The sequence below is a fragment of the Clarias gariepinus genome, chromosome 1, assembly GCF_024256425.1.
Source record: "Clarias gariepinus isolate MV-2021 ecotype Netherlands chromosome 1, CGAR_prim_01v2, whole genome shotgun sequence".
In the NCBI taxonomy this organism is placed as follows: Eukaryota; Metazoa; Chordata; class Actinopteri; order Siluriformes; family Clariidae; genus Clarias; species Clarias gariepinus.
Window position 1 is genome coordinate 37,916,797 of NC_071100.1, and position 27,980 is coordinate 37,944,776.

Below are 27,980 nucleotides of genomic sequence, written 5' to 3' on the forward strand. Positions count from 1 at the left end.
TGCCAGTTACTTACAGGTTGCGTTGCCAGCTTGACGCGCAGTTGTATCTAAGCACTTGTGGGGGAACAAAGGACCTTTCTCAAGGGTCGAACAGTGGTAGCCCGGTGGTGTCAGGGCTCGAACCATGGACCCCCTGATCAGTAGTCCAAAGCATAACCACTAAGCAGTAAGCAATATCACATTCAGCTGTGATTCTCTGATACCTTACTGATTTTTTGATGATGTTCAGCACAACAACACTCCCTCTTATGTGATTTGGCTTAATTAATTTGGCTAAAATAATTTGGTGCCACTTTTCATGTCTCCACTTCTTTGTAAAGAAAAATCTCTGTAAATCTTTTCTCCTTTTTGACTCTGTGCTAGCCATGTTTCCTTGTCAAATATTCTTTGAGGTTATAACATAAAATTGTGTATTTATAAAATTTAAACTAAAGGCAGTGTTAAAAATCTTTTAGAATGGAGTCACTGATCAGGAAAAAAAAGCATTTCATATTTTTTTTAAGAAGGACGGAACTGGAAGGAGTTGAGGGAGAGTAAGATCTATAAGTGGTGGTGATGCAACTAACAGGACTTTATACAGAAGTCCTGTACGTTGCATCACAAAAGATATAGTGTGTGGATGTGCCGGCTAAAAGCAGATGAAGAATTCATTTTCAGGCTGGAATGGAAATTGGAAATTGGCTTTAAGAGGTCGGGAAGATGAGGGAAAATAAAACCCACATTTGGCGGTAATGTAACCTACTGGATTCCAACTGCTGTTACATAACATGAAGAAGAAGAAGAAACAGTTCAGGCCTGGGGCAGCACAATGGTGTTGTGGTTAGCAGCTTGTGTGTATGTCTGTTTTCCTGTGCTTGGTGGGTTTCCTCTAGGTTTCCTCCTGGTTTCCTCTTACAGTTCAGTTAAGTGGCATTCCAAAATTATCCATAGTGTGTGTGTGTGTGTGTGATGGATTTAACCCCTGCCTCATGGCCAAAATCTACTGGGATAGGCTCCAGACCCCCCAGCAACCCTGTACAGGATTAGCGGTATAAAAAAACACAATACTACACACTGCTGCTATAATTCAATTCGGGTTTTATAAAAACACACATCAATCACTTAGATGAACTCAACTACCTTAAACATTATGACTGAACTGATAAACAAGTTTAAGTTTAAGTTTAAGCTTTTATTTGTCACATATACATTACAGCACAGAATTTGTGAAATTCCTTCTTCACATATCCCAGTGTAACTGGAGTCAGAGCGCAGGGTCAGCCATGATACAGTGAGCAGAGAGGGTTAAGGGCCTTGCTCAAGGGCCCAACAGTGGCAACCTGGTGGAGCTGGGGATCGAACCGCCCATCAGTAACTCAGTGTCTTAGCCCTTTGAGCTACCACTGCAACAAGCGATCTGATCAACAACCATCGAATAATTGTTCATACCAACCTGTAATTGCTCTTTTGCACAATATTTATTACTTGTTATTTGCACAAAACTCTTTTCTGTTTTTGCTGCTACTTACAAGAAATGTTCACTGTTTACCGTTACTTCTCCCACTACCTCAACTCATTATCCTATCACCACAAAGTATTGAAATGCGTCATGTTGTCGCGTTGTCACTCTTGTTTGCACAATGAATGTGCACTTTATGTTGTCTATTTTTGTATAGGGCATATATTCTGTTCAGTTAAAAATGTCAGTCTGTCTTGTCTCAGCTAGTCAGCTAATTAGGTTTCTTAGTTAGTTTTGTTAATTTATGTTGTTTATTTATGTTGTACGTATCACCTTAATCCTGGAGGAACATTGTTTGGTTTCACTGTGTACAAACTGCATATGGTTGAAATGCCTTGTTGGGGAGGCATGGTGGCATAATGGTTGGAACTGTTGCCTTGCACCTCCAGGGTTTGGGTTCGATTCCTGCCTTAGAGTCTGTGTGCATGGAGTTTCTCATGCTTGGTGGGTTTCCTCCCACAGTCTCAAGACATGCAGATTGGCATTCCCAAATTAGCCTGTAGTGTGCGAATGAGTGTCTGTGTGTATGTGTACCCAAACCTCGTGCCCTACGTCTCCTAGGTTAGGTAGGCTCCAGCCCCACCCTGCGACAGGTTAAAGCTGTATGACAATGAGCAACTTTTGTGTAAACCTCACAGACCTGGCAACCCAGTGCCAACCGCTCTCTCTCTCTCTCTCGTGCGTCAGTGTCCGCTGTATGTCTGAGGTGTGTTACAGGGGGAACGTGTATTGTTACGTGTATACGCCCATAGAGGGCGCTGCTCCACTCGAGTCTGTCTGTGGCTCGGAGATGGAGGCAGTAGTGTGTTGTCGGCTTGTGATAGGGGAAGCTTGACGTCTTAGTGAGCATAGTTTAACCGGTGTCTGAAAGCTGCGGGACGAAAACAGTTTGTCTCCGGTGTTATGAGGAGTTAAGTCCATGACGTGTTCGTGCTTAGACGTTAGCGGGTTTGTGGTCTGACTGCGGGCCGCAGCTGTTACACGGGGTTATGTGTTGACTGGAGCAGAACAGTGCGTCACGGCTAGCTTCAAGATGGACACTGGAGAAGAAGGTAAAGTCATTTCTAACAGGTTTATATCTCGGGTATAAAAACAAAACAACAGAGAAACTCCCGGGTTCCCTGTGGTCAATTTACACGCATCCAGTTTGCCACGTTTTCATGGACGTCAGCTAATAAGCATAACGTCCGTGTGTGGCCTGTGTGCACTGTTAGCTTAGCTAGGCTAGCTAGCACGCACGGTAGACTGCTCTGTGCGGCTGCAGGGTTTGACCTGTTTACTTTTTAGCTTCCTAGCTAGCTAACTAGTTAGCAAACGGTTTTACTTAAATTAATAATAATTTTTCTGAAGAAGGACTACGATTTTTGTTAGCTAACAGATTGTAGGTTCTGGTTAGCGACAGCTCGTGTGGGGAAAAAACAACAATAACTCAGCTCAGCCTTCTGGAAGCTTCTCTCACTTTAAGTTATTGTCGTTAAAGTTGGGTTTGCGTAGTGAACGGCTAGTTGTTACCATGGCAACGTTATCGTATTAAATAGAACAGTATTATGTTTGAATGGCAGCCTGCACGACTAGATTAGGGAAAGTAATTAGCACCTTCTGACCAATCAGCTTTGAGAATTCTTGTGTAGGAAACAGCATGGCGTTATAACCCTTCATAGGCTCGGGTAGACAGGCATGCAAGAAGTGAATACTAGGCAATGGAATCACAAGGGATGATGTGATACTATATTATCACGATACCTGGGTGCTGATTCGATTTGTATTGCCATTCTGTTATCACGATTTTAGAGGATTGCTATGGTTTTAGAACATGTGAGATGTCTTGTGTGGTGGAACAGAATGAATTGCTGAGTTGAATTGCAAATAGTTTAGATTAGGCATCAATAAATGTCGGACCACGGTCCGCACCTGAGCCGAGTGACAGTTCTGTCCGGACCGTTATGTTTTTCAAATAAATGAGAATAATTAGTATACTATCAATCTAGACCTTTTTTTCCTTAAGGCTATACGCATCACTCAGCAGAACCAATCAACATAATAGTTTACCATGTATAGACAGAGCGTGCAGAGAAAACGGAAAGTAAGCATGGCTTACTCAAAAAAAGAAAAGTATACTATGAAAACTGAACCTTTTAAGATGAATGGGCAGATTAGTATATGTTTATTCTTCCTCTGGGAGGTTTAAAACCAGTTCATCTCATGAGCAATAACTGTGGTGATGATAAAATGCTGTAACGTGAAGCGCCACAATGAGATAAAACACGGGTCATTAGAGCAAACGTGTCGTCAGCAGTCTGAAGTGAGGGCATGTTAAATACCCGTACAGAGAGCAGTATAGTATGACCGAGCAATCCTTTCACTTTCGTTAGCAGCGTGCAAATAAAGATTCACCAAAGATTGTTTGTATTCCATACAAATACAGGGCTACCACAGTTTACATTTGTTCACATGTTTAACGATACACACCAGCAGGATTTCCTTGTAAACAATTGTTCCTTTAAATCGGTCATCGACCCATGCTGTGTTGCTCGTACGGATCCGCGCCGCTTAAGGTTTAGGAGTTCATTCTCAGTTTTTTCTTTTTGAAGAAGAACCTTTTCACTGTTCCATACTTTTTTTCTTTACAGAACGTGTGCAGTCATTAAGGCCTTCTTCTTATTTTTATTGCAACTGACGTCTGCTGCATTTATTGCCTCATTACACCGCTCTTGCAGTAGCAGAGTAGAGTAAACACGTACACTAGCGGTAGCCCAAGAGAAAACTGGGCGCTAGCTGTTAATCGTTTGCTAAGGGTGTCGTTCTCCTTAGCCGAAATAGATGGTGTCGTTCTCCTAGACAGATTTTTTTAAAAAAAGGGTTGGCTAATATAATTGGGTGGCCGTCTATATTCTTGTGTGAGAAATTCTGGTGGTGAAACATGAATTACGACACAAAAGAATTGCGGTACAACACCAAATTATTTATTTATTTCTCTAGTAAATAGATGCTGATATTTTACAAAGTGTTTGAAAAAAAAAGTGAGTGCTTTTTTTTAATCGAATAAAAGATTAGCTTTAATAATTTGCTGACTTTCCTTAAACACCTTAAAGAAAAGCTTGTCTAAATGAGTGTTGTTCTGAACAGACCTTCAAACGAAAATCATGATCTTATTAGTATGGGCAGGGGTAGCTCAGTGGTCGAGACATTGGACTATGGTCCCAAAGGTCCCAGGTTCAAACCTCTCAACCCCTGATACCGCCCCTCCCCTCCTTCTCCCACCACCACCAATTTGCCCCTGCTGGGCCCTTAACCATTAATTCGTCAGGTGTATAATGCAAGTAAAAGATAAATATGTTAGTCGCTTTGGATAAGTGCTTCTGTCAAATGTAAATATAAATTGAAAATCAGACATTTCCAGCTGGTCTATTCCAATCCAAATAAAAAAAAAGAAAAACAAATAGTAGTCGCAGTATTAGAAACAAATAGATCAAGAATAAAAATGTTTTATCATTGTTGTTCTTCATGTCTATAAGTGCATTCACACAGCCAAATCAGGCATCTCGTTTGTGTGTGTGTGTGTGTATGTATGTATGTATGTGTGTGTGTGTAAACAGATCAGGTCAGTTTTTTTTTTTTTTTTAAGGTGATATGTCTGAAACGTAACCAGTAACTGGTTTGTTTGTCATAAACGATCCGGTTTTATCTATTAACTCTGAATTTGTCATTATTTGTTTTGTTAGACCAAAATTCATTTGGCACTTAAATAACACGATAAAGGGTCGATAAAGGGTCGCAGCTGGTAACAAGTTGTTGTTTTCAGCATCGAGCATCCGAGGTTGTAAAGGAAAAATCATATATATATATATAATATCAGATATTGAAAACATCAGATCTGTTAACAGCATATCAGAATTGTGCATCCAATACAACCCTACAAAGATTCTTGAGACACATGAGTTAATTTAAATGTATATTATTCGGGAGGAAAAACTAGCAAAAGAACAATGTGTTAATGATGTATTAATTTGTTTTTGCTGCTGTTTAATCGACTCGTCTTCTGTGTGGTCCGCAGCTGATATATGTCGAGTGTGTCGCTCTGAGGGCACTCAAGACAAACCCCTCTACCATCCTTGTGTCTGCACTGGAAGTATTAAATTCATTCACCAAGAATGGTAAGTACAGAGTGTTTAGGCATTAAGGATTAAGAATTTGCAAACTCATTGCAGTGCTTTTTACTGTAAGTTCACGTCTTCCTTGACTTTCCCGGACACCTGATAATCTGGTTGTCTGTCCACAAATGAGAAAATATCTTTGTGAACGTGATCGCCTGATATATTTCTGCACACAAATTCTAGGATAATTTACGTCTAAGTGCCTATAAGTTTTAGGGTACCTGTGGACCAGGTTTTTAGAGCTGTGGTGTTTCATACACACACATGTGTATGCTTGTCTGAGGTGTTATACGGGTCTTTGACAAGTTTATGTGAATTTAATACTTATTAAAATGCACTAGATGGGTAGAAAGCTCTCCTGTTCTTTTACTTTGTTGACTTTTGTTGTTTGTTTTTGCTCATGTTGTATTAGTATCAGTCAGCTGTCTCGACCAGTCTGGTCATTTGTACTTTAAATAAAAAATTTATTTCAAAAGAAATCAATTTCGTTCCAGAAGCGGGCTCGTATTCCAAAACACTCGTAAACCAAATTAAATTTTCCTATAAGAAATAATGGAAACTCAAATTATTCATTCCACAGCCCAAACAAATAAATACATAATAATAATTAACACAAAATATAAAACAAAAAATAAAACAAATTAACTTGCATTTTACCTTTAAAAAAAAAAAAGCCCCTCCCGTCCTGCGAGAGAGTGAATGAACCGGCTCGGTGTCAACTTACGCACGCGCGCACATAAGAGAGGCTAAGGGAGAAAATAGATTTTTAAACTTCTAATGAGACTTTATTACACAGTAAATCTTTCTTATTTGAATTTCACATAAACACACATTAACCCTCTGAGGTCTGCGCACGCATATATGCGTTTTGAGGCGTCTTCCCCTGATGACGCCACTAATAACTTAAATTAAACTTTCAGTTTTGATCGTACAGACAAGATCTATATATTAATCAAATCTGTAAAGTGTCTACTTTTTTTGTATGCACACATGTTAAAAATAAAACTTTGAGCATTAATAAAATAAAGAAAACAAACAGGGTGCGCTGTCTGTCGCTTTGGTCTGCGTGAACTGCAGGGAGAAACACGTCATTAAAATGAACTGAAACTCAGCAAATACACAAAAGAGACACAAAATACATATCTATAGAAAGCTTCAATTGTCTACTTTTACATTTACTAATTTAACTCGAAAACAAAGTTATTTTTAGTGTATGTTTTTGAAGGGTGAATGGTTTTGTACATGATAATGCAGACATAATGAATAGGTACAGCAACAATTCTACTAATATGGTACCTGAGACTTTTACACAGTACTGTATATGTTGTTTTGTATATTTATATGTATACACACACACATTCACACGCACACAAGCCAGACCATATGGAGCATTGTAAATTGGTGTGATGGCCTTGGTAGTCGTTTAGTGTTTTTGGAGCAGGTTCAGTGACTGATTTTTATTGCTGCTGTAAATAAAGGTGGCCATAGTACAAAGACTTCCAGTGTTATATTGTTTGATTATTTACCAAGTGATAGTAGCACGAGTGTCACTGGGTTCTGCTTCTTCAGCACGTAACAATACCGTGACGTAGTAGCGGGAAAGCAGATCTTTATCTTTACCGTAAAATCTTGGATGCAAAGCACAGAAATTGGCATTACATTAAATCTTGAAAAAAAAATGTGATTGTTAAACCACAATCACACACAAACATTTTGGCATGTTTTATACTAATCGATTTAATAACATCCATAATTTTTTTTTTTTTTGTATAACGATATGATCAGTATTTCTTGGTATTTTCTTGGTAATGGGGGCAGGATGAAATAGTAACTAGGTTTTAATTACACTCAGGGTGTTATGATTGCTGGAAAGAAACAACATGATCCTTTTCAACACTCACTGGCAAAGATCTGAATAACCAACAGCTTGCACATGGAATGTCCTCTTTCCCAGCTTTAGCTTTTAATCTCTATTAATTAACTGTTTACATTTATTTCTTCATTAGATGAGATCTCCTTTAATAACCTTTTTAGTTGTTTATTGTGTACCGTATACTTTTTTGTGTGCTTTTATCTTACTAGACAGAAGTGCTCAGCCAGGCACATTAGTGTGATGTATGATCACTTTTTAACGACTCAACTGAAGTAGTCCATAAAATATTCCTGTGGTGCAATAATACAGAATGAGCCTGGAATGCTGGGTGTATGCTCCTGTTGTGTATTTGGGGGGGGGGGGAAAGTCAGGAAGCTTTTCCTTTATTTCATACTAGATGTTTCTGTGACTTCCTCGTTTGCGTGGAATTTAATTGCACACTCATAAGCGAGTAAAAAAAAAAAAAAAATGAAATAAAAACTTTACGTGTTGCCGTGAAGTGCGGGGAATGAAGGTGTGAGATTAAATTCAATTCAGTTTTATTTGTATAGCGCTTTTAACAATTGTAACTGTCGCAAAGCAGCTTTAAACAATCAAAAGAAAATTATGGAAATGTGTATCAGAACGATCAGAATGGGAAAATGTTTATTAAGTAGATTTCGATTGCACACTCATAAGCATGTATTTAAAAATGTACAGCACCACATGTTGAATTTTAAGAAGAACTAATGATTGCTTTTCATTTTATATGTTTCTTTCCATTTGAAGTTCAAAGTAGCATATTTTCTTTTCCTGTGCACCGATTGCGATGAAACAAAGCCTATGTTACCTCAAGCTCAAACAAATGCACCTGTAAAAAACCCGATTAAAATTCTTTCAGTAGTTTTACGTGACACGTGCACAAACAGACAAAAATTCTAAAAACCCTCTTGATGTGTTTTATTACTCATCTCACGTCCCCCCAAAATAAGTTTTTTGCAAATAACTTCAATGTAAAAACACGCCAACTTAACAGTTTTATTGTATGTATACAAGTTGTGCTCTCTTACTGAGTCCCGTCTCTTTTTCCCAGCTTGGTGCAGTGGCTGAAACACAGCAGAAAAGAGTATTGCGAATTATGCAAGCACAGATTCGCTTTCACGCCAAGTAAGTAAATCACTCATGTTTTTTCCTGTTTCGGGGAAGGAGGCACTTTAAAAGCGCTCGGTAGAGTTAAAGAACCTTTATGTGGTCCTTTTCGGCACTACTGTATTGTCTACTTGAATGTTAGAAAGAAGCATGTGACAGGATGAACCACACTAGAAGTTGTTTTTTTCAGAGAGGTACAGGGGGCGGTAATGACTTTCGAGGTCACATGGTACTCTCGGGCTAATGACCCCTTGGCGGTTCAGTTTGATGAACTGCCGGGGGGGGCAGGGGGAGTACAGCACAGCACACTTCGATGTGTGCTCATGTGGGATTTTACATTACATACAACACATTGTTTATATAGTGATGCCAAGTAGCACATGACTGGGGATCAAGAATAAATTTTTGACAGGTTGAAGCCAGTGGCATCAGCTGAATGTAAGGTACAGTCATGAGCTTTTAAAACCGTAATGCTCAGGTTATGATGCAACAACGGCATTTTAATAATGAATTATAGCAAAGAAATAATGAATCTGCTGCAAACGTAATTCGGATTTAAGTATTTCAAATAACAGAACTTATTCTAAAATTCTAAAATTACCATAACGGTAAATATTTTCTCTCCTTTGATGTTCCTTGCAGATAATCTCAGTTTAATGCTCATGTTTTTTTCTGTCACTTAAGGTTTAAAAATCTATCTGTCCTTTTAGTTACAATGCTAATGACTAAATGAAAACAAAAATGTTTATAGTCAGTAAACATAGACTTTTACTCTGATGGTAATGCACTTTTTACTCTGATGCATTACAGAGCATCACCGTATCATCTCCCGCAAAGGTTGCACCTACTGTGGTAGACGTTGGTTTTAAGTTATAACTGAAGGCTTTGTTCATTTGTAATGTTCACACGCCGTGTTTCCAGAGAGTCAATGTATATCATGATCCTAAACACATTTGCACTTATAATCCACAATCCCAGTTGATTTACACACCAGACTGTAATCTATTCCCTAGGCTCTCTTTTTTCCTGACACACACACACCAACAAACCCAATCATGATTATAATATGCTGCTGGATGTTCCACAACAAACGTGCCACAAATACTGGTTAGTTTGCATGTTTGAGGAAACAGACTTTAAACGTCTAGAAAGCAGACCAAAGAGTGCACCCAAATCCCGATTACAAAGCCCGGGCACACACAATAAACTAGTAAGTAGTGAAAGACACTACTGATGTCATGATCGGTGTGATTATTATTATTATTTTTTTTTGTTTTTGTTTACCTGGCCATAAATAAAAGACTAATTAAAATGGTCAAAAAAGAGCGACTTTTAAAAGTAGTTTATCTTCAGTACAAATTACTGTCAGACAAAGACAAAATTTGAATACAATTTTTTTTTTCTTTTTTTTTTTGTTGTAATTGTACAGGCCAAAGGAAACTTGTATAAATCTCATGATATTCCAATAAATTTACTATTAAAACATTTATTCAAGTGTTTCTTCTTCTGAAGTGTGCATACATTTTTTTGGCTGTATAAATGCAAATTTCTTCAAAACATCGTCATTCCACATCTGTACACAGGGGATTTTTTTATTTAGATGGATTTTATGACACACTTGCTGCTTGTTAAATTTATATGTTGTAAAAAAAAACTCTCTTTCTTTCTCTCTCATGTGACAGTTTATTCTCCAGACATGCCTTCTCGGCTTCCAGTACAGGACATTTTTGCAGGTCTTGTGACCAGTATTGGCACGGCCATCCGATACTGGTTCCATTATACGCTGGTGGCCTTTGCCTGGCTGGGAGTTGTACCTTTGACAGCATGTAAGTGTTTCACACCTCACAGTACTACATGTACAGTACTAAAGGAAAGTTTTTTGGCGCTTTCACGTTTTCCCCATTTTTATCTTAGAATGCATTATTGCAAATTTTTTTTTTTACACACAATACTCTACAATGACATAGGTGTTTGGAGTGTTTTTGTTAATAAAAATAATTAATAAGTTAAAACTGAAATATTTAATTTAGACAAGTATTCACACCCATCACTATGGCAGCGGTGACAATGAAGGATGCTACAAGCTTCACAGGGCTCGCAAAATTGCTAGCCTGACGTCCCGGGACTATTGTGTCTTCCAGTCGGGCTACCAAAATCTATCTCAGCCCTGCCCGTCGGGCTATCATGGGAAAGATAAATATGTCAATGCTTTTGCATTCTTTCGCAAATGTAGCTGGGTAATTGTCATTTTCGGGCATTGATAAGCCACTGTCAATATGTGAAATATTGAAATTGCAAGGAATTCATGCTTGTTTTTTTCTTTCACTTTGCGATCGCACGAACTATGTATAGAGAGGGGCAGTACTGATTGGTCAGTGACGGATTAATTGCGCACCAATTCCTGTAACATCGTCTTATCACTCAATAGCTTACTATTCAAACGTGACAAGTGAAATCTCCCACCGCAAGCTTAAACATGTGATAGTGGTTGATTGTGCAGAGAACTTAAAAAAATCACTGACCGTTATGTGTGTGCATGTGTGAAAATTTACGCAGGTATTTTAGTTCTGCTGAGCCAAATAAGACAGGTCAGGGTGAATAAGAGACAGCCAAACAAAAGCCTATCACAAAGCGGAAAAGTTATTACAAATCAGACTATAAAGCGCAGCCTTTTTGGTTTCATGGACAAAAGAATTTCTGTGGTTGGAATATGACAAGCTAAATAACATAATGGTCTGTTGGGTGTGTCGTGAGTTTCCCTCGATTTCTGACTCACCAAGCACCTTTGTTACTGGGAACAGTAATTTTAGGAAAGACCCCATCAGAACCCATGAGAAATCTCTGCATCACAAGACATGCATTGGTGCTCAGTCTGCAACATCTTTCCCAGAACAAACCAGTTGCAAAAAACATACTAAAAATAAATCAAGCTCAAAATCTAAAAAAGCTGTTTAGAACAGCGTACTATGTTGCAAAGATTGAACTACCATTGGCTTGGTAGAAAGTTTTCACTCAGGATAGGTCTTTATTTTATCTGCATTAATTTTCCCTTTATGAAGCTGCCACTACTGTAGGGATGGTTTTAATAAGGTGATGCACAGTGTCTGATTTAAAGGATTTGACTTCTTTAAAAAAAAAAAATTTTTTCTTGTGACATACACCATCTATTGTGACACCGCATATATGCTTATTATGTCCAGTGATTTTAATTAGGAACAGGTGGACTCCAGTCAGGTTTTAAAAGCATCTCAAGGACCATTGATATTAGTAGGATGCACCAAAGATCAATTGCAAGTGTCGTAACAAAGGGTCTACGCACACTACACACCACTGCTCAGAAGTTTGGGATCACTTTCTAACTCCATGGTCGTTTTTTATTTAAATTTTTTTTCTACATTGTAAAACAATGCCGAGGGTGTTCAAAATATGCAATAATCTCCTTTGAAGACTTTGATATTGAGATGTGTCTGCTCTTATGATCTGTAAAGCCTTCATAACGGCTCCGATCTCAGGTGCTGTTTGTTAATTGGTGATTTTTGAGGCTGGTAACTCTAAATGAACTTCTCCTCTGCAGCAGAGGTATGTTTTGGTTTTGCCTTACTGAAATGATCTTCACGTGATTGAGAGCCAGTTTCATCATGGTGCTTGATGGGTTTTGCAAATGCACTTGACTGTTCTTTGCAAGAACGATTCCAGAAAGGCTGACCCTTGGGTCTTAAAATAACAACTGTTGTTGTTACATAATTACCCAATTCTCTATGTCTAGTTTCAGGAGCCTATTCTGTCGCTATTATGTGATGAAAAAAAAGCTCTTTCTGTTCTTTGACAGGTCGAATCTATAAATGTCTGTTTACCGGGTCTGTAAGCTCCCTCCTGACGCTGCCGTTAGACATGCTTTCCACGTAAGTGCCGGGTAAAAAAGCTCACAAGATTTACAGAAAATTAAATAATCAAATGTAAAAGGTTTCGCAAAACAAACCATAAGAAATGCTCTACTGGAGTGTGTTCTTAGGGGGGATAAAAATAATCCAAATTCTGTTGATACATTGAATTTTCTCACTTATTAAATTTTTATGTTTTGACTGAACGTGTGTGTAGGGAGAACCTACTGGCGGACTGTCTGCAGGGCTGCTTCGTGGTGACCTGCACACTCTGCGCCTTTATAAGCTTGGTGTGGTTACGGGAGCAGATTGTTCACGGTGGAGCTCCACTGTGGCTGGAGCAGAACCAACAGCAGCCTGCCAATGCAGCGGGGCAGAATAATGAGGTGCTCGCTCTCTCTCTCTCTCTCACACACAGTCGCAAAAGGTCCGTTTTGGCTGAGTTTGCACACCATCACGCATGCATGCACAAAGGAAATTTCTGACCAGAATTTACGTCTGTAGAGCTTTTTGACAGTTGATTTCCTTGACACAGGTATTATACAGTGTGCACCATGACCTTCTTTGTTTATTGTGTTCCTGTTCTCCGCATTAATTATCATTTTGATCTGAGTATCATGGTGTGCTCAGACTCAGCCTGTATACCCTCATCACCCCTAGGAACAAACATTACTCATTGTATTTGTGTTCATTAGGTGTTTTTTTTTTTGTTTTGTTTTTTTCGGTTTTGTTTTGTTCGTTTTTAGAAATTTTTGAAATTTCCACCTTAGCCAACACACCACCTGGGTTCAAAATCTTGTTTTTGACTCTTTGCTTGAAACCAAGAACAGATTCTAGTCTGATATTTTCACAGATTTTTTCCAACCTTTATTAAAATCTAAAGATGATCCATTTCCATAAAAATGAATTGTTTAATAATCCACTTCAGTCTTAATGAACATATCAGTGCTTTAGCTTGTCATTTAGTATAAACACTTTGCCTTTTTGGTTAGGCTCCAGCTGCAGGTAATGGAGGTGTGGAGAATCAGCCTGCTCCAGCCCCGGCCGATCCCCCTGCAGATAACGCAGCAGCAGCAGGCGAGGTGCTTGACCCCCAACCCGACCAAGCCGAGGAAATGGAGATGGATAACGAGGATGAGGAGGAGGCGGGCGCAGAGGACGCAGCCGATGCAAATAATGGTGCACAAGGTACATGGGTACCACATAATCAAAGATGAATAATACACAATGTCATTATTCAACCAAAAAAAAAAAAAAACTATGATTAGTGATATCTAAAAGAAAAGGTTTATTTATTTCCTTTAACATTTTACAATCTAGGCTTGGCTATCACAGTAACATGACAACCTGCTACACTGTGTAATGGGTCCCTCAAAACACCAGCAGGCGACCTGATTAGGTTTTGGAATTGATCCAAACAGGGTCGTAGCAAGGTCAAATTTCTGAAATAGTAACAAAAAATAAGTACAATACTGTAAAAAATTGTATATACTTTAGAGTAGTCTATGTGCAGCATGTATAGCAGTACAGATTTACTGTTTTCTAACAATAACTCAACATGCAGACTTTATTGTTTAAATAACTGAGAATGGAAATGAGTACACCCTAAGTGAACATGTCATAACTGTACAAAGTGTCAATATTTTTTTGTGAGCACCATTGTTATCTATCATGTCCTTAATCCTCCTGAGCATGAAATTTACCTGAGCTGCACATTGTTGTTGCTGGGATCCTCTTTCACTCCTCCAAAATGATGTCATGGCGCTGCTGAATGTTAGACACATGGCACTTCGCCACCTTCCGATATAGTTGGCCACTGAAAAACACATGAATTTGATGAACAGGACAAGTGACTTTGCATGGTTAAAGATGTACAGCTGTTATCACAATAATGACTGTATGTTATTTTCAGAAGACAGGGACTCTATACTGTTATACCAGCTGCACATATACTACTACAATAAATTATATTCAAGTTTCATTTCTATATGATTGTCCTTTAAAAAGATATGTTTGTTGAGATTAGAGAGGTGTACATACTTTTGGGAGTGAGCGTACTAGTACAATGAAAATTCTTACTTTGTTTACTCCTCTCGGGAATGACAGGGTAGAAAGGGGGGAAAACATAATTTACAATACAAAATAGGCTAGAGTATACAGTAAAGTGTAATAGAAAAAAAATAGTAGCTTAAAAAAAAGTAATGAGAGAAAATAAAATGGAGGATTCTAATTGGAAAAACAACCAACAATAAAATAATTTTTCACGGTATGTGGTGTTCACGGTATAGGTTAGGTTATTTTCCTGTAAGCTGGATGCTGCATTGTTTTACTCCTTTTTATTCTTTAGTGTTTTTACTTGTATGATTAGTACAAATTATACTACTAAATAGTAAGGGCCAGTTTATTATCAAGCAGTAAAAGCTAAAATTCAGTGTTTTAAGGTACCGTTAGAACTAGATTTCACTGACCCTAAATGTCAAATGAAGAGATTTTAAGGTAGTCTGAATGAGTTTTGTATGATTGACGAGCTGCAGTGTCCTGATGCACAAGCAGTCTTAGTGATCGTAAGGCTTAAAACAAGTAATCATAGGTTCCATAAAACAACCAACGCAGGGTGCCTTGCTTTATCCGTGTGATGCTGTATATTTGTAAATCAGTATGTTTATTCTATTGAATGCATCACCGAGCTCCTGTTGTATGTTATGCAGACGATATGAACTGGAATGCTTTGGAATGGGACCGTGCTGCTGAGGAGCTCACATGGGAACGGGTGAGGCTGCTTTTCATCCTCTGTATAAAAATCATGCTTTAATACTTGCCACTGCTGGAAAAATATTCTGTATGTGATGTTATTTTTTTCTTTATAGATGCTTGGGCTTGATGGATCCCTCGTTTTCTTGGTGAGTGAATGAAATTTGGCATGGTTTGTAGGCTATTAAGAATCTGTCAATAGAGATTTCGAGCCCCAGCTGTGAAGGCAGCTGGTATAATCTGAATATTGACACTCACTCTTGGGTTGCAGGAGCATGTATTCTGGGTGGTGTCTCTCAACACGCTCTTCATTTTGGTTTTTGGTATGCGTCAATTGGATTTTTCTTCAAATATACTTTGTGTAGTGCATCAAATATTATTATTTTTTTTAAATAAAAATATCCTTTTCCTGTGTAGCTTTTTGTCCATACCATATTGGACACTTTTCAGTCGTGGGACTTGGCTTTGAAGATTACGTAAGTGCACACAATATCATGAAGTCTGATATTTCCCCTAATGGGCGGCTGCGTATTCATTGAAATTTTGTGGTCTCAGGTTCGCGCTTCTCACTTCGAGGGCCTCATCACCACCATTGTGGGCTATGTCCTGTTGGCGGTAACGCTCATTGTATGCCATGTATCCTTTCACGCACCATTCTTTGACTATTGTATTAGCCATGAAATTTGGATGAGTTATAATTTACAATTGTGACATTTACAATATATAAGATGCATCATAGAGGGAAAATTATTTGTTTGTCAAATGCCGTCAAGTGTCGGAAAGTGAGAAGAATTTTTTTTTCTAAATGAACATTTTAAGGGCTTAGCTGCATTGGTGAGATTCCAAAGATCACGGAGATTGTTAGGAGTCTGTTATATTGTGGTTAAGGTGAGTATATAGTGTGTGTTTTCAGATCATTGCTTATTGTTTGATCTATCTGAATTGCTGAAGTAACATTTTGGTAACATTAAAAAAAAAAAAAAAAACCTTAGGACTATTACAACAACAATATCTACAAGTACATTAACTACTTAGTAGTTTTATTTATATATATAAATAAATTTTACAATATTTGTTCTAAAATGCATCTGATTTTCTGCAGGTGTCGTTGTTAGTCGTCGTAGAGATCGGTGTATTCCCTCTCATCTGTGGCTGGTGGCTGGATATCTGCTCCCTGGTTTGTGAATTTGTTCTCATTATTATGTTCATTATTCTTAATAAAAATTTTAAGTCAGAATTTTTCATTTCTGACCCTTTTTATTTGACAGGAAATGTTTGACGCATCCTTAAAGGACAGAGAGCTAAGTTTTGAGTCAGCTCCTGGCACCACCATGTTTCTGCACTGGCTTGTAGGCATGGTCTACGTCTTTTACTTCGCATCCTTTATCCTGCTGCTTCGTGAGGTACCTTATTTTTTACAGTGTTGTTTTTAGAATAAACTTGCAGGATTGTTCTCATTCTGTTTAATATCTGAGAGATTCCGCTCACGTCCATTGATAACAGGTTCTCAGGCCTGGAGTCTTGTGGTTTCTCAGAAACCTTAACGATCCAGATTTTAACCCGGTCCAAGAAATGATCCATCTTCCGATATACAGACATCTGAGAAGATTCATACTATCAGTGGTGAGAGCATCTAGGCTTTGCTGGGAAATATTTATTTGTTTACTAAGTTAAATGTATGTATGTTTGAAGGCATTACTAAAACTACAGGTGCAGCTTAGCCTGAATGTGACTAAGTTTATTGCTAAGAACATGAATATGACTTGTATACCTAATCACGGTTGTGACTGTGTGGCACATGTGAGTCAGTTTACTGGGTAACTAATCTGGCTAATTTTCTAATGATACCAAATGTATTTAAGCCTTGAGCAGTGTTTGTAGTAAACTTGAGTAACTTTATACTAACGTTAGATTTACTAAAATTGTTAAACTTGAATGAACTATTTGTAAAATTTTTAACATGCCGTGTTCAGGGCTGCTTTACTTAAGTTTAAATTTTCATCCCTGTTCTTTTATCCATCCCATTTCCACGTCTCATCTTTTAGGTCGTGTTTGGGTCGATAGTCCTGTTGATGCTCTGGTTGCCCATTCGGATAATCAAACACATCTTGCCAGCCTTCCTTCCCTACAATGTGATGCTCTACAGGTAAACATGGTTCACACCTGACAAGAGACGCTAGAAATTCCCGAGATGGTTACATCATGTGCAACTGTTTCAAACCAATTTGTTCTGCCTCACTTGAACCTGTCGCACATATTCATTTGATTGAGGATGATATTTTCATACTTACTAGCTAATAAGCATGTTAGCTGTTCCAGCACCAGATTAAAGTTAGGGTTTAAACATTTAATGGAAAGTTTTTGTTTAGATTTAATAGTGGATGAGTGTAATGAGTCATATCCTTACCTGGATGTGTTTCATCATATGGAGCACATGTTACACATTATGTGTGTATTCCCTCATGAGTACCGCTAACGCAATAAGCAGCAGCTGGAGTACTCTGCTGCTTAATTACACAAGAGAGAGGTTTGAGATTCTCACTTGTCCTTCTACTTTGTGTGTGTGTTTGTTTCAGTGATGCTCCAGTGAGTGAGCTGTCCCTAGAGCTCCTTTTGTTGCAGGTGGTTTTGCCTGCTCTGCTGGAGCAGGGACACACACGGCAGTGGCTAAAGGGATTGGTGAGAGCATGGACAGTCACCGCTGGCTATTTACTGTGAGTCTCATTAGCACATTCAAACACATTTTAAATCCCGGGTAAGGGGAGCTGACTAAAAAACTAATTATGTAACCACCTGGCAGATCTTCATTATTCTTATTGTGTTTCTTTGGTCTCCAGTGAAATAAAAACCCTCAGACCAACTGCTCTTTTTGTTCTGTTAGATTGGACAGTTGGAACTGTCTACTTTCATCCGTGTACCTCATAGCAACTCTCTTAAGCTTAAGACTCACCATATTGTTGGCCTTCAGTGACAAAGCCAACGGCGACTGTTTATTTATATTTATTTATTTATTTGGATTTTTCCCAGATTTTTCTCCCTAATTTAGTCGTGTTCAATTTCTCCCCGTCACTGGGGGGCTCCCACATTAAGGCTACTACTACCATTCAGTTAAGAGGGATGAAGATTATCATGTGTTACCTCCCTACCACGTGACGGCAGCCAACTGCATCTTTTTTAACTGCTCGCTCATGCACCGTTGGGGGCAACAGAATGCACTCGGAGGACATCCTTTCGCTTGCGCAAGCTCACAGACTCCCTTAATTGGCTGTAGAGCCGTGATTAATATGGGTACACTAAGTACCTCTCATCCCTCCCTGCTGAGAGAGCTCGGCCAATCAGCTCTCTCTAGACCTCTGGCTGCGAGAGGTTACAGCATCACCCGGAAATCGAACTTGCGATCTTTAAAGGCCCAAGCATGACTGTTAATGCAAACATTGTTAGTAGTTTTTGTAAGACTCCAGTAAATTCTACAGGGTCGACCACAAGTTTCCATACATAGGAAAAATACATTTATTATTTATTATAAATTTATCATTAATTATATCTTACTATATCATATTTTTGGTATATATCCTGGATAAAATGGGAGGGTTGCGTCAGGAAGGGCATCCTGCGTAAAACCTTTGCCAAGTTGTAGTGCGGACTGGATATTCCGCTGTGGGCGACCCCTTGCTGGGGGCAGCCGAAAGACCACCAACAACAACATCCTTTAACGTTTGTCCTTCGAATGTAAATTTATACAATGTAATGTAATGTCCGCCTGGTACAAAAAGAAACATTACCATGTTTTTGTTATTCTCTTTTCTAGGGACCTGCACTCGTATCTGCTGGGAGACCAGGAGGAGAACGAGAACAACGCCAACCAGGCAGCAAACAACAACAACAATCAACAACCACGAAACAATGCTAATGCCATTCCTGTAGTGGGCGAAGGCCTACATGCTGCACACCAGGCCATCTTGCAACAGGGGGGTCCTGTGGGCTTCCAGCCCTACCACCGCCCTGTCAAGTTCCCCCTCAGGGTAATGTTCTCTGAATGTTAACCGTATACATCTAACTTCTAAATTTAATAGTTTTATAAGTTACCTAATGTATGTTGGTTTTTCTTGCCGTAGATTGTGTTGCTGATCCTTTTCATGTGTGTGACGCTGCTCTTGGCCAGCTTGGTGTGTCTTACTTTGCCAGGTGGGCATAAAAAACAAAAAAACAAAAAAAAACTGTTTTGCTTTCTAATGTAAACCTAGCAACATGGAAGACATTTGCAAGTACACAAGCATCCTGTTATACATTATTTCTTCATGTCTATCTCGGTTCTGTGGTTTCCTTCTACTTCCCATAAAGGTTTAAGTAGGTGTATTGCCCCCTATTTGTCTGTGATGCCCTTCTCTGGGTACCTGAACGGTTACTCATTCCTGCCTCATGGTTCCAGTTTACTAATAATGAGTAAATAAATGTCATTTACTGCTGCTACAGACAGAACATTACTTGTAACATTACTTGTTAAACGGAGTTGATTCACTCCGTACAACACATAACGTAGCATGGAGAATTCCCAGACAGATGAGGCACGCTTCGTGCTGGTCCTTCTCATGCAAAGAAAAGCTGCACTCTTGAGGACAGGGGCGAACAGCGGATGACTTCTTTGCCACATTAGCTTCCGTGCTCATACTAGCTAGCACCGTTAGCCCGGCTAAACAGAAGCCAACCAAACTGAGATGTCGCTAATGCTCTGACTGACCGTGAACTTAGTCAGCGCTCCGCGGGTGGACGATTCATCAGATGAGGCTGTTGTCTCTAACACCAACAGGAGCCTTTAAGCTGGTTTTAAGCTTCGTCTTGTAATGTAAAATGTTGAGTTGACTAGCAGTACCTAGAAAACTCTACGGAACTTTTTCACTGCAAGGTGAAGAGTTTAAGAACTGAGAGTCAACCATGGTGATGATGGCTTATAGGTATAAGTGGGGCTACACCTACGTCTCTCTCTCTCTTCGGGAACAGGGGTTATAGTCATAAACGAATGGTTATGTGTTTTAAATCTTGAAAGTTAAAAATGAAAGAGTATCACAAGGAAAGAAATCAATATTTTTGTGTAGAACTTTATAACGAGCGTAATTTTTTTAACTCAATATTTTCATGCTGCTCATGTGCAGGTACATGTTTGTAAAATCTTGTTATATAGTGTCAATTTTAGTAATTTGCTAGCCTATTAGCTTAATGGGTTTGGCAACGGTTTAGCTATGAAATAAAATACATCACATATAACAAAACGTAATTACCACAAAGAGGCTGATAAACTGGGTGATTTTTATAAAATGCCTTGATGTGTCTCTCAATTTTGTGTGCCCACACTGTTTCCCCCATGGATATTACTACACATCGGCTTTTTACCTTCCGGTTCAATGTAAAGAAAATGATCACACATATCGTCTCTTCTCTTTTGCCTGAGTAATACTACTGTCGTGACAGAGAGTTAAAGATGACTAAGCTTGTAACTGAGCGCGCGCAAACTACTCCTGATATGCTGCACGCCGTGACCGGGAAAACACTGCTGCTCATGCCATAATGTATAAACACTGTATTGCACCGTATTTTAGGCTAGTCTATATTGCATGCTGATTTTATCACTGTCACTATTCATCGATATTCGTGAAGTCTTCTCATAGGAAAAAATTAACACTAGTGCTATACTAGGAGCCGCAGAAAAATCCACTATGTTTAGCTCATCATAGCAGAATATTTTATTTCAGTGCACATGTTTTTAGAGCTGATTCGTCAAGTTTCTATTCATCAATTGATAAGGGTCCCTTAGTTAAAAAGATGAGAGAGCATGCTTAAATGTATTTGTTTTAAGTGACAAAAAAAAGTGTGCATTTTTTTATGTTCAGATTTATAAATGTGACGATCCAGAAAGTTAGCAAATAAGACATCCTTTCTTACTAATGTTCTAATAAGTACAGATTATCGTTTAAAATGAGATATTTCTGACCACAGAGTAGGGTCTTAATGAATGTGTTGTATAGCGTTAGGTATGATGCAGGTTGTTTTTTTTCCTGCATGTGTTAGAAGATTGTGGTATATTGTTTGCTTATGTGCTCACTCCCCTCTCCTCCTCCTCCGGACAGTGTTTGCTGGCCGCTGGCTTATGTCGTTCTGGACGGGCACTGCTAAGATCCACGAGCTGTACACAGCTGCGTGCGGCCTGTATGTGTGCTGGTTGTCGATCAGGGCCGTCACCGTGCTCCTAGCCTGGATGCCTCAGGGCCGCAGGGTCATTCTTCTCAAAGTCCAGGAGTGGACACTCATGGTACAGAACATCACATCACAAACATACACACTTGTTTGTACACCTGATAGAAATATGTCAGCTCGTAGACATGTTAATGTACTGTTTCGTTCTGACGTCGTTAATTGAACCTACGAACCACTCCTTCAAGTTCCAGTGTGTTTTGGGTATGGAAATCTCGTTTGCTTGAATGGAAGTGGTACATGGAAAAAGGAAAGGTGTGTGATTTCATATCTACATTCTTTAATTTTTTCATGTCCTGCTTCATCTGAATGAACTTTAATCCCATGATTTCACCATGTAAAAAAGAAAATGAAGGCTTTTGCTAGAAATATTTAGTTTTTGCCTATTTTATTTATTTTTTTGTAAAGATGACAGTAATGTTCAAGAACACTGTAAAAGTGAATCAAATTAAGCAGAGGTGGATTTTTATCAGTGCATAAGTCCTACAGTTGCGTAATACACACATTTACATACCCAAGGCACCATGCAGCAATGACCTTAATGCAAAACTGCGGGCAGTCAGGCTGTTTTGTTTGGAAAAAGTTTGAATACCATTGCATGCACTTAAACACACAGTAGATGTTAAACTAAACACTAAAGCAGACTAGACTTGCTTTTATTTCTTGGTGCTTATGTAATGTATTTCAGCATCTTCTTTAAATGAAATATGACCTGGTTTGTTTACAATTGAAATGTTCCCAACCTTTATTTACAATTGAAGCTTTATTAATGATATTCGGCCTATTTTAACCTCAGACAAAAGCACCGGTAACTCAGTGCTATTAAATCTTGCGTCCAGGACGATCCTTTGTCTCTTTTGCTATTTCTCGGATATAGGACAACCAATCTTTTTCATAGGTTTTCTTTTATAGGCTCAACACTTCCATAGAGTAGGGTATTTTTATGTTAATTTTTAGCGCAATTAGCTGAAGTTAATTTACCATTTGCACCTAAATCACCATTTGTTGTGACGTTATATGAGACTTTAATAATCGTATGCAGATTCCGGTATACATTGATCTATGCATTCATGACTGAACTAGTCGAATGGGTAAAAGTTTATCATTTACAAACTCATATCACTAACCATTACCTTAGTAACAGGTCACACAAAAATACCCATGATTTTGCGCCATTATGGTAAAGACACACCACAAGGTGAAAATCAAATGTGACTGCTGGTTAATTATTAGGGGAACAAGCAAAGTGCTGTTATTTTGCCCATTTATGTGTTTTCAAAACATTAGTTACTATGTGCAAAGTGAACAGACTTAGTTTTGACCTTTTCTCTCATGCTGTTTGTGTGTAGATCATGAAGACACTCATTGTGGCAGTTCTGTTAGCCGGTGTGATACCGCTCCTTCTGGGTTTGCTGTTCGAGTTGGTTATCGTGGCTCCTCTCCGCGTCCCGCTTGACCAGACACCTCTGTTCTATCCTTGGCAGGTACTGTGGCCTACAGAAGCACAACCTAAGCACAAATCTGCTGCCGTTTATCAAATCGATGGCTCATTTTTCACCCAACAGAACATGGTTAAAAAAGTATTAACTTTTCTGAAACCAGTCTTACTAAATGATTCAGATAACATCAAGATTCAGAAACTGTTGGTTGCTGGGGGGTTTGTCAAAAGTAAAGATTGAGGGAGCTCTTTTGCAGTTTGGTACGAGGTGGTATCAAAATGTTCTGAGACTAGGTCTGTAACACGGCAACAGATAGCAGCACAAGGGGCTGCATGCAGGGTCACAGGAAGTCTGACCGTCCTAAGTCAGTGTGCCAAAAGACATCGTCCTGTGTACATGGGGAGCTGTGCAACTGGGTGCTATTTTGACCATGTCTGATGTTTTATCATGGACAGCGAGGTCAAAAAGCGAAGAGAAAATTCTGTGTGAAACTGGGTAAGTCTGCAGCAAGTTTATGAGGATTCTACAATGAGTCTTTCGAGGTGTTTTAAATGACGCGCACTTCAAGAGCGGAAGAACATCACTGGAAAACGACGAGAGATCAGGAAGACCTACAACGAGAGATCAGGAAGACCTTCAACGAGCTCAAACCTTGAAAATGTCCGTAACCGTTCTGCTACTTGTGCATGATGATTATCAGAGAGCAATGCACTACATTGCTGCCGGTGTAGGTGTGTCATAGTCCAGGCGCAATCCTCACGTGTGATTCGAACATGTGCCATGTTGCTGCCAAGTTCGTCCATATGGTGCTGGTCCAGAAGCAGAAGGAGAATTGCAAGTCTGCCAAGAGCTCCTACAGCGTGCCGTAGACGACCCATCTTTGATGTCGAGGATCATTACCGAAACTTGTATGTGTATTGGTACAACCCTGAGTCACAGCAACAGTCCTCATTGTTGTAGTGAGTTCTACTGCCAGGTTTTAAGGCGTCTGAAGGAAGACGTACGGCGAAAGCCACCAGATCATCTGTGGCTCGTGAATTTCGGAACTTTTAGATATCCCCTCCTAGTGTGCTGGGATTCATAAGAGTTCATTTGATCTTATTGTGTGGTGTTTTTTCTGTGCCCTTGAAGTAAATGAAATCAACAAAATTTAATAAAAAAAAAAATCAACACATAGGGATAACTATCAGTCTCAGTCCCAACACTTTCCACTTGTCACTTTTCACATGTCACTTCTGCAAATCAATTGCAGTTCTTGCTAAAGTGAGACAACATGCTTTGCATAGTCACTAGCTATGAGGTGATTAGCAAAGCGGGTCCGGTTCGATTTTCCTTCCCTTTCTGTGTTGCAGGACTGGGCGTTGGGAGTGTTACATGCCAAAATAATCGCCGCAATCACCCTGATGGGCCCTCAATGGTGGCTGAAGACTGTTATTGAACAGGTGATCATAAAATATCTGTTCAGTTTACTACCATGTAGGACTGAACAGTATGACAAACCACATCACAATCTCTATATTATAACATTATATTAACCAACCCTACTAGCCAGTAATTTAAGATTATAGCAGTAATAGTTTATCGCATGCATTTTATTTTTATTAAACGTTTGTTTGGTTGTTATTTTGCCGCGCTCTAGGTGTACGCCAATGGAATCCGCAACATTGACCTACATTTCATCATCCGAAAGCTGGCTGCTCCCGTCATTGCTGTGCTGCTGCTGTCCCTCTGTGTGCCCTACGTGATCGCCGTAGGCATCGTCCCTATAATAGGTATGTCCTAGCAGCACTCCATCATAGACATTCATAAAGGGATACCAGGTGGCATGTAAAAGTGAAAAGATGAGATAAAAAAAAAATTATGAAGGATTCTAATAAAGACTTTTTTTTAACTTTTTAGTAACAATCGCCAGAGTGAATAAAACCAAAATCAACTAGACTGAAAATTAAAGCTCATTATGTACTGCTGTTTGTTGAAGACTATATGGCCATGAGTATGTGGACACCTTAACATCACACCCATATGTTGTTGTTCTATAAACTTTTGTGCCACAGTTGTAAGCACACAATTGTATAGAACAAGGCTACATCCATACCACTTTGTGTCAGACCGAGTACGAGTACTTTTGCGACCTTGTTATGGGACTGCATGGTGAGTGTTTGTATACAATATCAGTATGCTGTAGCAGTGCAATTCACCTTCAGTGGAGCTAAAAGCTCAGATATGTTCATTGAAAGACAGAGGCCCTCTGCGAAAAACAAACAAACAAAAACAACAAGCTTTATGAAGACAAGGTTTGCCACAGATGGAGTGAAAGAACTCAATAGCTCTTACCTTAACCATACTTCAACACCTTGAGCATGAACTGGAATGCTGACTGCACATGAGATGCCCCTCACCATTATCAGTGCTTGATCTCGCTAAAGCACAAATCCCCTCAGACATGCTCCAAAAGCTTTTCCAGAATGGTGTTATAGCTGTGACTTCATATTAGTTTAATTAAATTGGTATGTTTAACAGATACATATGGGTGTGATGCACATAGACGTATACATAGTGATAATTTTCACAAACGGTCGTTGTAATGTATGCTTTTTGCAGCAAAAATTTATTAAAAAATTTCCACATTTTTTTCAGCAAAATTAATAAAAGAACATCATGCTACACATAGATTTTGCCACCTTGTTTGTGCACTTCTGTGTTTGGATCACCTTGTCTTTATGAAGTGCTTGTGGTCTGTGTGTAGGGGTTACCATGGAGATGCAGAACCTGGTTCAGAGGAGAATCTACCCCTTCCTGCTGATGGTCGTGGTCCTGATGGGAATCCTGTCTTTTCAAATCCGACAGTTCAAGCGCCTTTACGAGCACATAAAGAACGACAAGTGAGTCATGATATAAGTCTTCGCTTAGAAGGTTAGTTGTGGAAATGTTTTATTAACCCTTCTATGTGTATCTGCGTTGTTTATGCAGGTATCTCGTTGGACAGAGACTCGTGAACTATGAACGCAAAGTCGGTAAAGCCAGCGCAACTTCACACAGCAGCTCAGTGCAAGAATAAAAGCTTCAGGAAACATGCTCGTCTTCGATGAAGAGTGTGTGTGTGTTCTGATCTGGCTCTTCTCCCCCCACCCGTGTTGTGCGTGTGTATGTGTGTCCTTCATTTCTCACGTCCTGTCCAAGATTCAAGAACTCTCAGTGACTCCTGGTGTCTCTGATTTTGCCTGCAACTTGAGAACTGAAATGTTTATAAACCTACAAAAAAAAAAAGGCTAGAAATCCTTCCAACCAACTTGGATTTAAAACTGTCACTGTACATCTTTAAAAAATGAGTATGTATATTAATTTATTAAATCTAGTCGTCACTTTACTTTGTGGAATCCTGTTGCTTGGACAGTACCCATGCCAGTGTAGTGCTCTCCAGTCCTGAGGATGGTGTCCTGGAGTCCGGGGCTGAGAACACAGTCGGACAGACGTACGCTTCTTAGCACTCAGCTGTAATATTAGAAGCCTTTTTTTATTTATTTGATTTCTACACATAGATTCTGTTATAGAATTTGTTAATTACAGCCGTCTGTTGCTGATCGTTTTAAACTCTAACAGCGTAGAGGAAGTGGGCGGATTGTGGATTTGATGCTCAAGCCACAGAAGACAAAACAATCCAGGTCCTCGTGGGACTGTTGCTTTTTTTTCTTTTTAATTAATGCAGAACATTGGAGAGAATGAGAGTTAATTTTATTGAAGCATGTCGTATATGAGCACGGAAACTGCACCGTGGAGTCCAAGCTAAAGTCGGACAGCAGTGTTTACGGCTCACTGTGACCTATGAAGCTTACTTTGGGCCTTGGTTTTCTGTCCAGTTCTGCAGCGCTCCATCTCTCCTGTTAATCTCTCTCGTGTGCAGATTGCCTCAGTTCCTAGCATGAGTTTCCTGTCAAAAGTGTTGACTGTTGTGGGTCTCGTACTTCACCACCTCACTGAGGATGCAGGACGTGCTTCAGAAAACTTTGAAACGTCTTAACAGCAATAGGTTGAAGATCTGGTCAGAAAGATGAATCAGTGTTTGTATGATTCCACCTCTATCCGTTAAATCGTTATGAAGTTTTTCCTCAATATCAGGGAATGCTTTATGATGTGGAAAGACTGGTGCAGTTTGGTAGAACAAAGTCATTTTGTGTTCAGGTTCCAGAAGACTCACTTAACACTTTGTACATAATGTAAAATTGATAATACTGACAGATCGCGTTTTGTAGCCAAGTCATTTCTTTATGTCTGCCACAAATCTGCTCTCAGAATGACCCGACCCTGTATACTGTAGGCTTCTTAATATCGTTTGGGCTCCTTTTCAAAGCAAAATGTTTCTATTTTTATATGTGCGTGTACTGACTGGCAGGTTCTCGATACGTTCGTCTCTCGGCTGCTTCCCAAGTTTTTTTCAGAAGCAAGGTGTCGACGTGGAGCTGTGACGCTGTGTTAGGATACAGATGGCATGCTGGTACAGTACTAAAGAATCTCACACGTCAGGTCACCGCAACCTTGTCCTATCCATAGCATGTTCGTGTGAGACATATTCAGTATTCTGAATGTTTTAAACCTCCTGCTAGGAGGCTGTGACTGTAATTACATCCTTATGCAGGCAGACAAGTACAAATTTCTTTCTTTTTCCTTTTTTTTTTTGGTGTTTGTTAGAAAATTTTATTACAAATATTAAATCAAAAGTGTGATACCACTGTTGTCAGAATATTTTATTCAGAACATCATTCACTTCTTGTTTGTTTGTCACAGTTTTGTATATTTGTGTAAGTTCTTAAAAGGATACCTTGGTAGAAGGAAAAGTATCTCACCTAAATATTACTTTGGTAACGGGTTCTTTTACAATACCTGAGTAAAACTCTTGAATTGTCTGATATTAAATGCACTTAAAGAGAAAAACTTACTGTCTTACAGTAAAGCATTAATATGTCAGGGTTTCTATATATATATATATATATATATATATACATCTTGTATATT

The 27,980-nt window shown here is 39.1% G+C and overlaps 1 protein-coding gene across 2 annotated transcripts; it reads left to right on the plus strand.

Annotated features, from left to right (window-relative positions):
- Positions 1-2,265: 2,265 nt before the first annotated feature.
- Positions 2,266-27,693, plus strand: marchf6 (membrane-associated ring finger (C3HC4) 6). Of its 2 annotated transcripts, none has more exons than XM_053495630.1 (26): positions 2,266-2,550; positions 5,553-5,652; positions 8,598-8,671; positions 10,336-10,479; positions 12,483-12,555; positions 12,752-12,920; positions 13,527-13,722; positions 15,243-15,304; positions 15,402-15,434; positions 15,557-15,608; positions 15,703-15,761; positions 15,841-15,921; positions 16,105-16,173; positions 16,388-16,462; positions 16,554-16,688; positions 16,789-16,908; positions 17,331-17,431; positions 17,862-17,999; positions 19,094-19,307; positions 19,401-19,470; positions 21,408-21,589; positions 22,881-23,015; positions 24,323-24,412; positions 24,610-24,742; positions 25,717-25,852; positions 25,941-27,693. In XM_053495630.1, the coding sequence occupies exons 1-26, from the start codon at positions 2,532-2,534 to the stop codon at positions 26,026-26,028; spliced, it is 2,748 nt and encodes a 915-aa protein (XP_053351605.1). In that variant the 5' UTR covers positions 2,266-2,531; the 3' UTR covers positions 26,029-27,693. The 2 variants fall into 2 exon arrangements, with proteins under 2 accessions (XP_053351605.1, XP_053351606.1); XM_053495631.1 differs by having other exon boundaries at positions 15,841-15,912.
- Positions 27,694-27,980: the final 287 nt, after the last annotated feature.

Bases quoted from the DNA above. Each gene is read 5' to 3' on its own strand.
- marchf6 (XM_053495630.1), top strand. The intron at 17,432-17,861 runs GTAAACATGGTT...TGTTTGTTTCAG, and splicing joins TACAATGTGATGCTCTACAG to TGATGCTCCAGTGAGTGAGC. The intron at 25,853-25,940 runs GTGAGTCATGAT...TTGTTTATGCAG, and splicing joins GAGCACATAAAGAACGACAA to GTATCTCGTTGGACAGAGAC.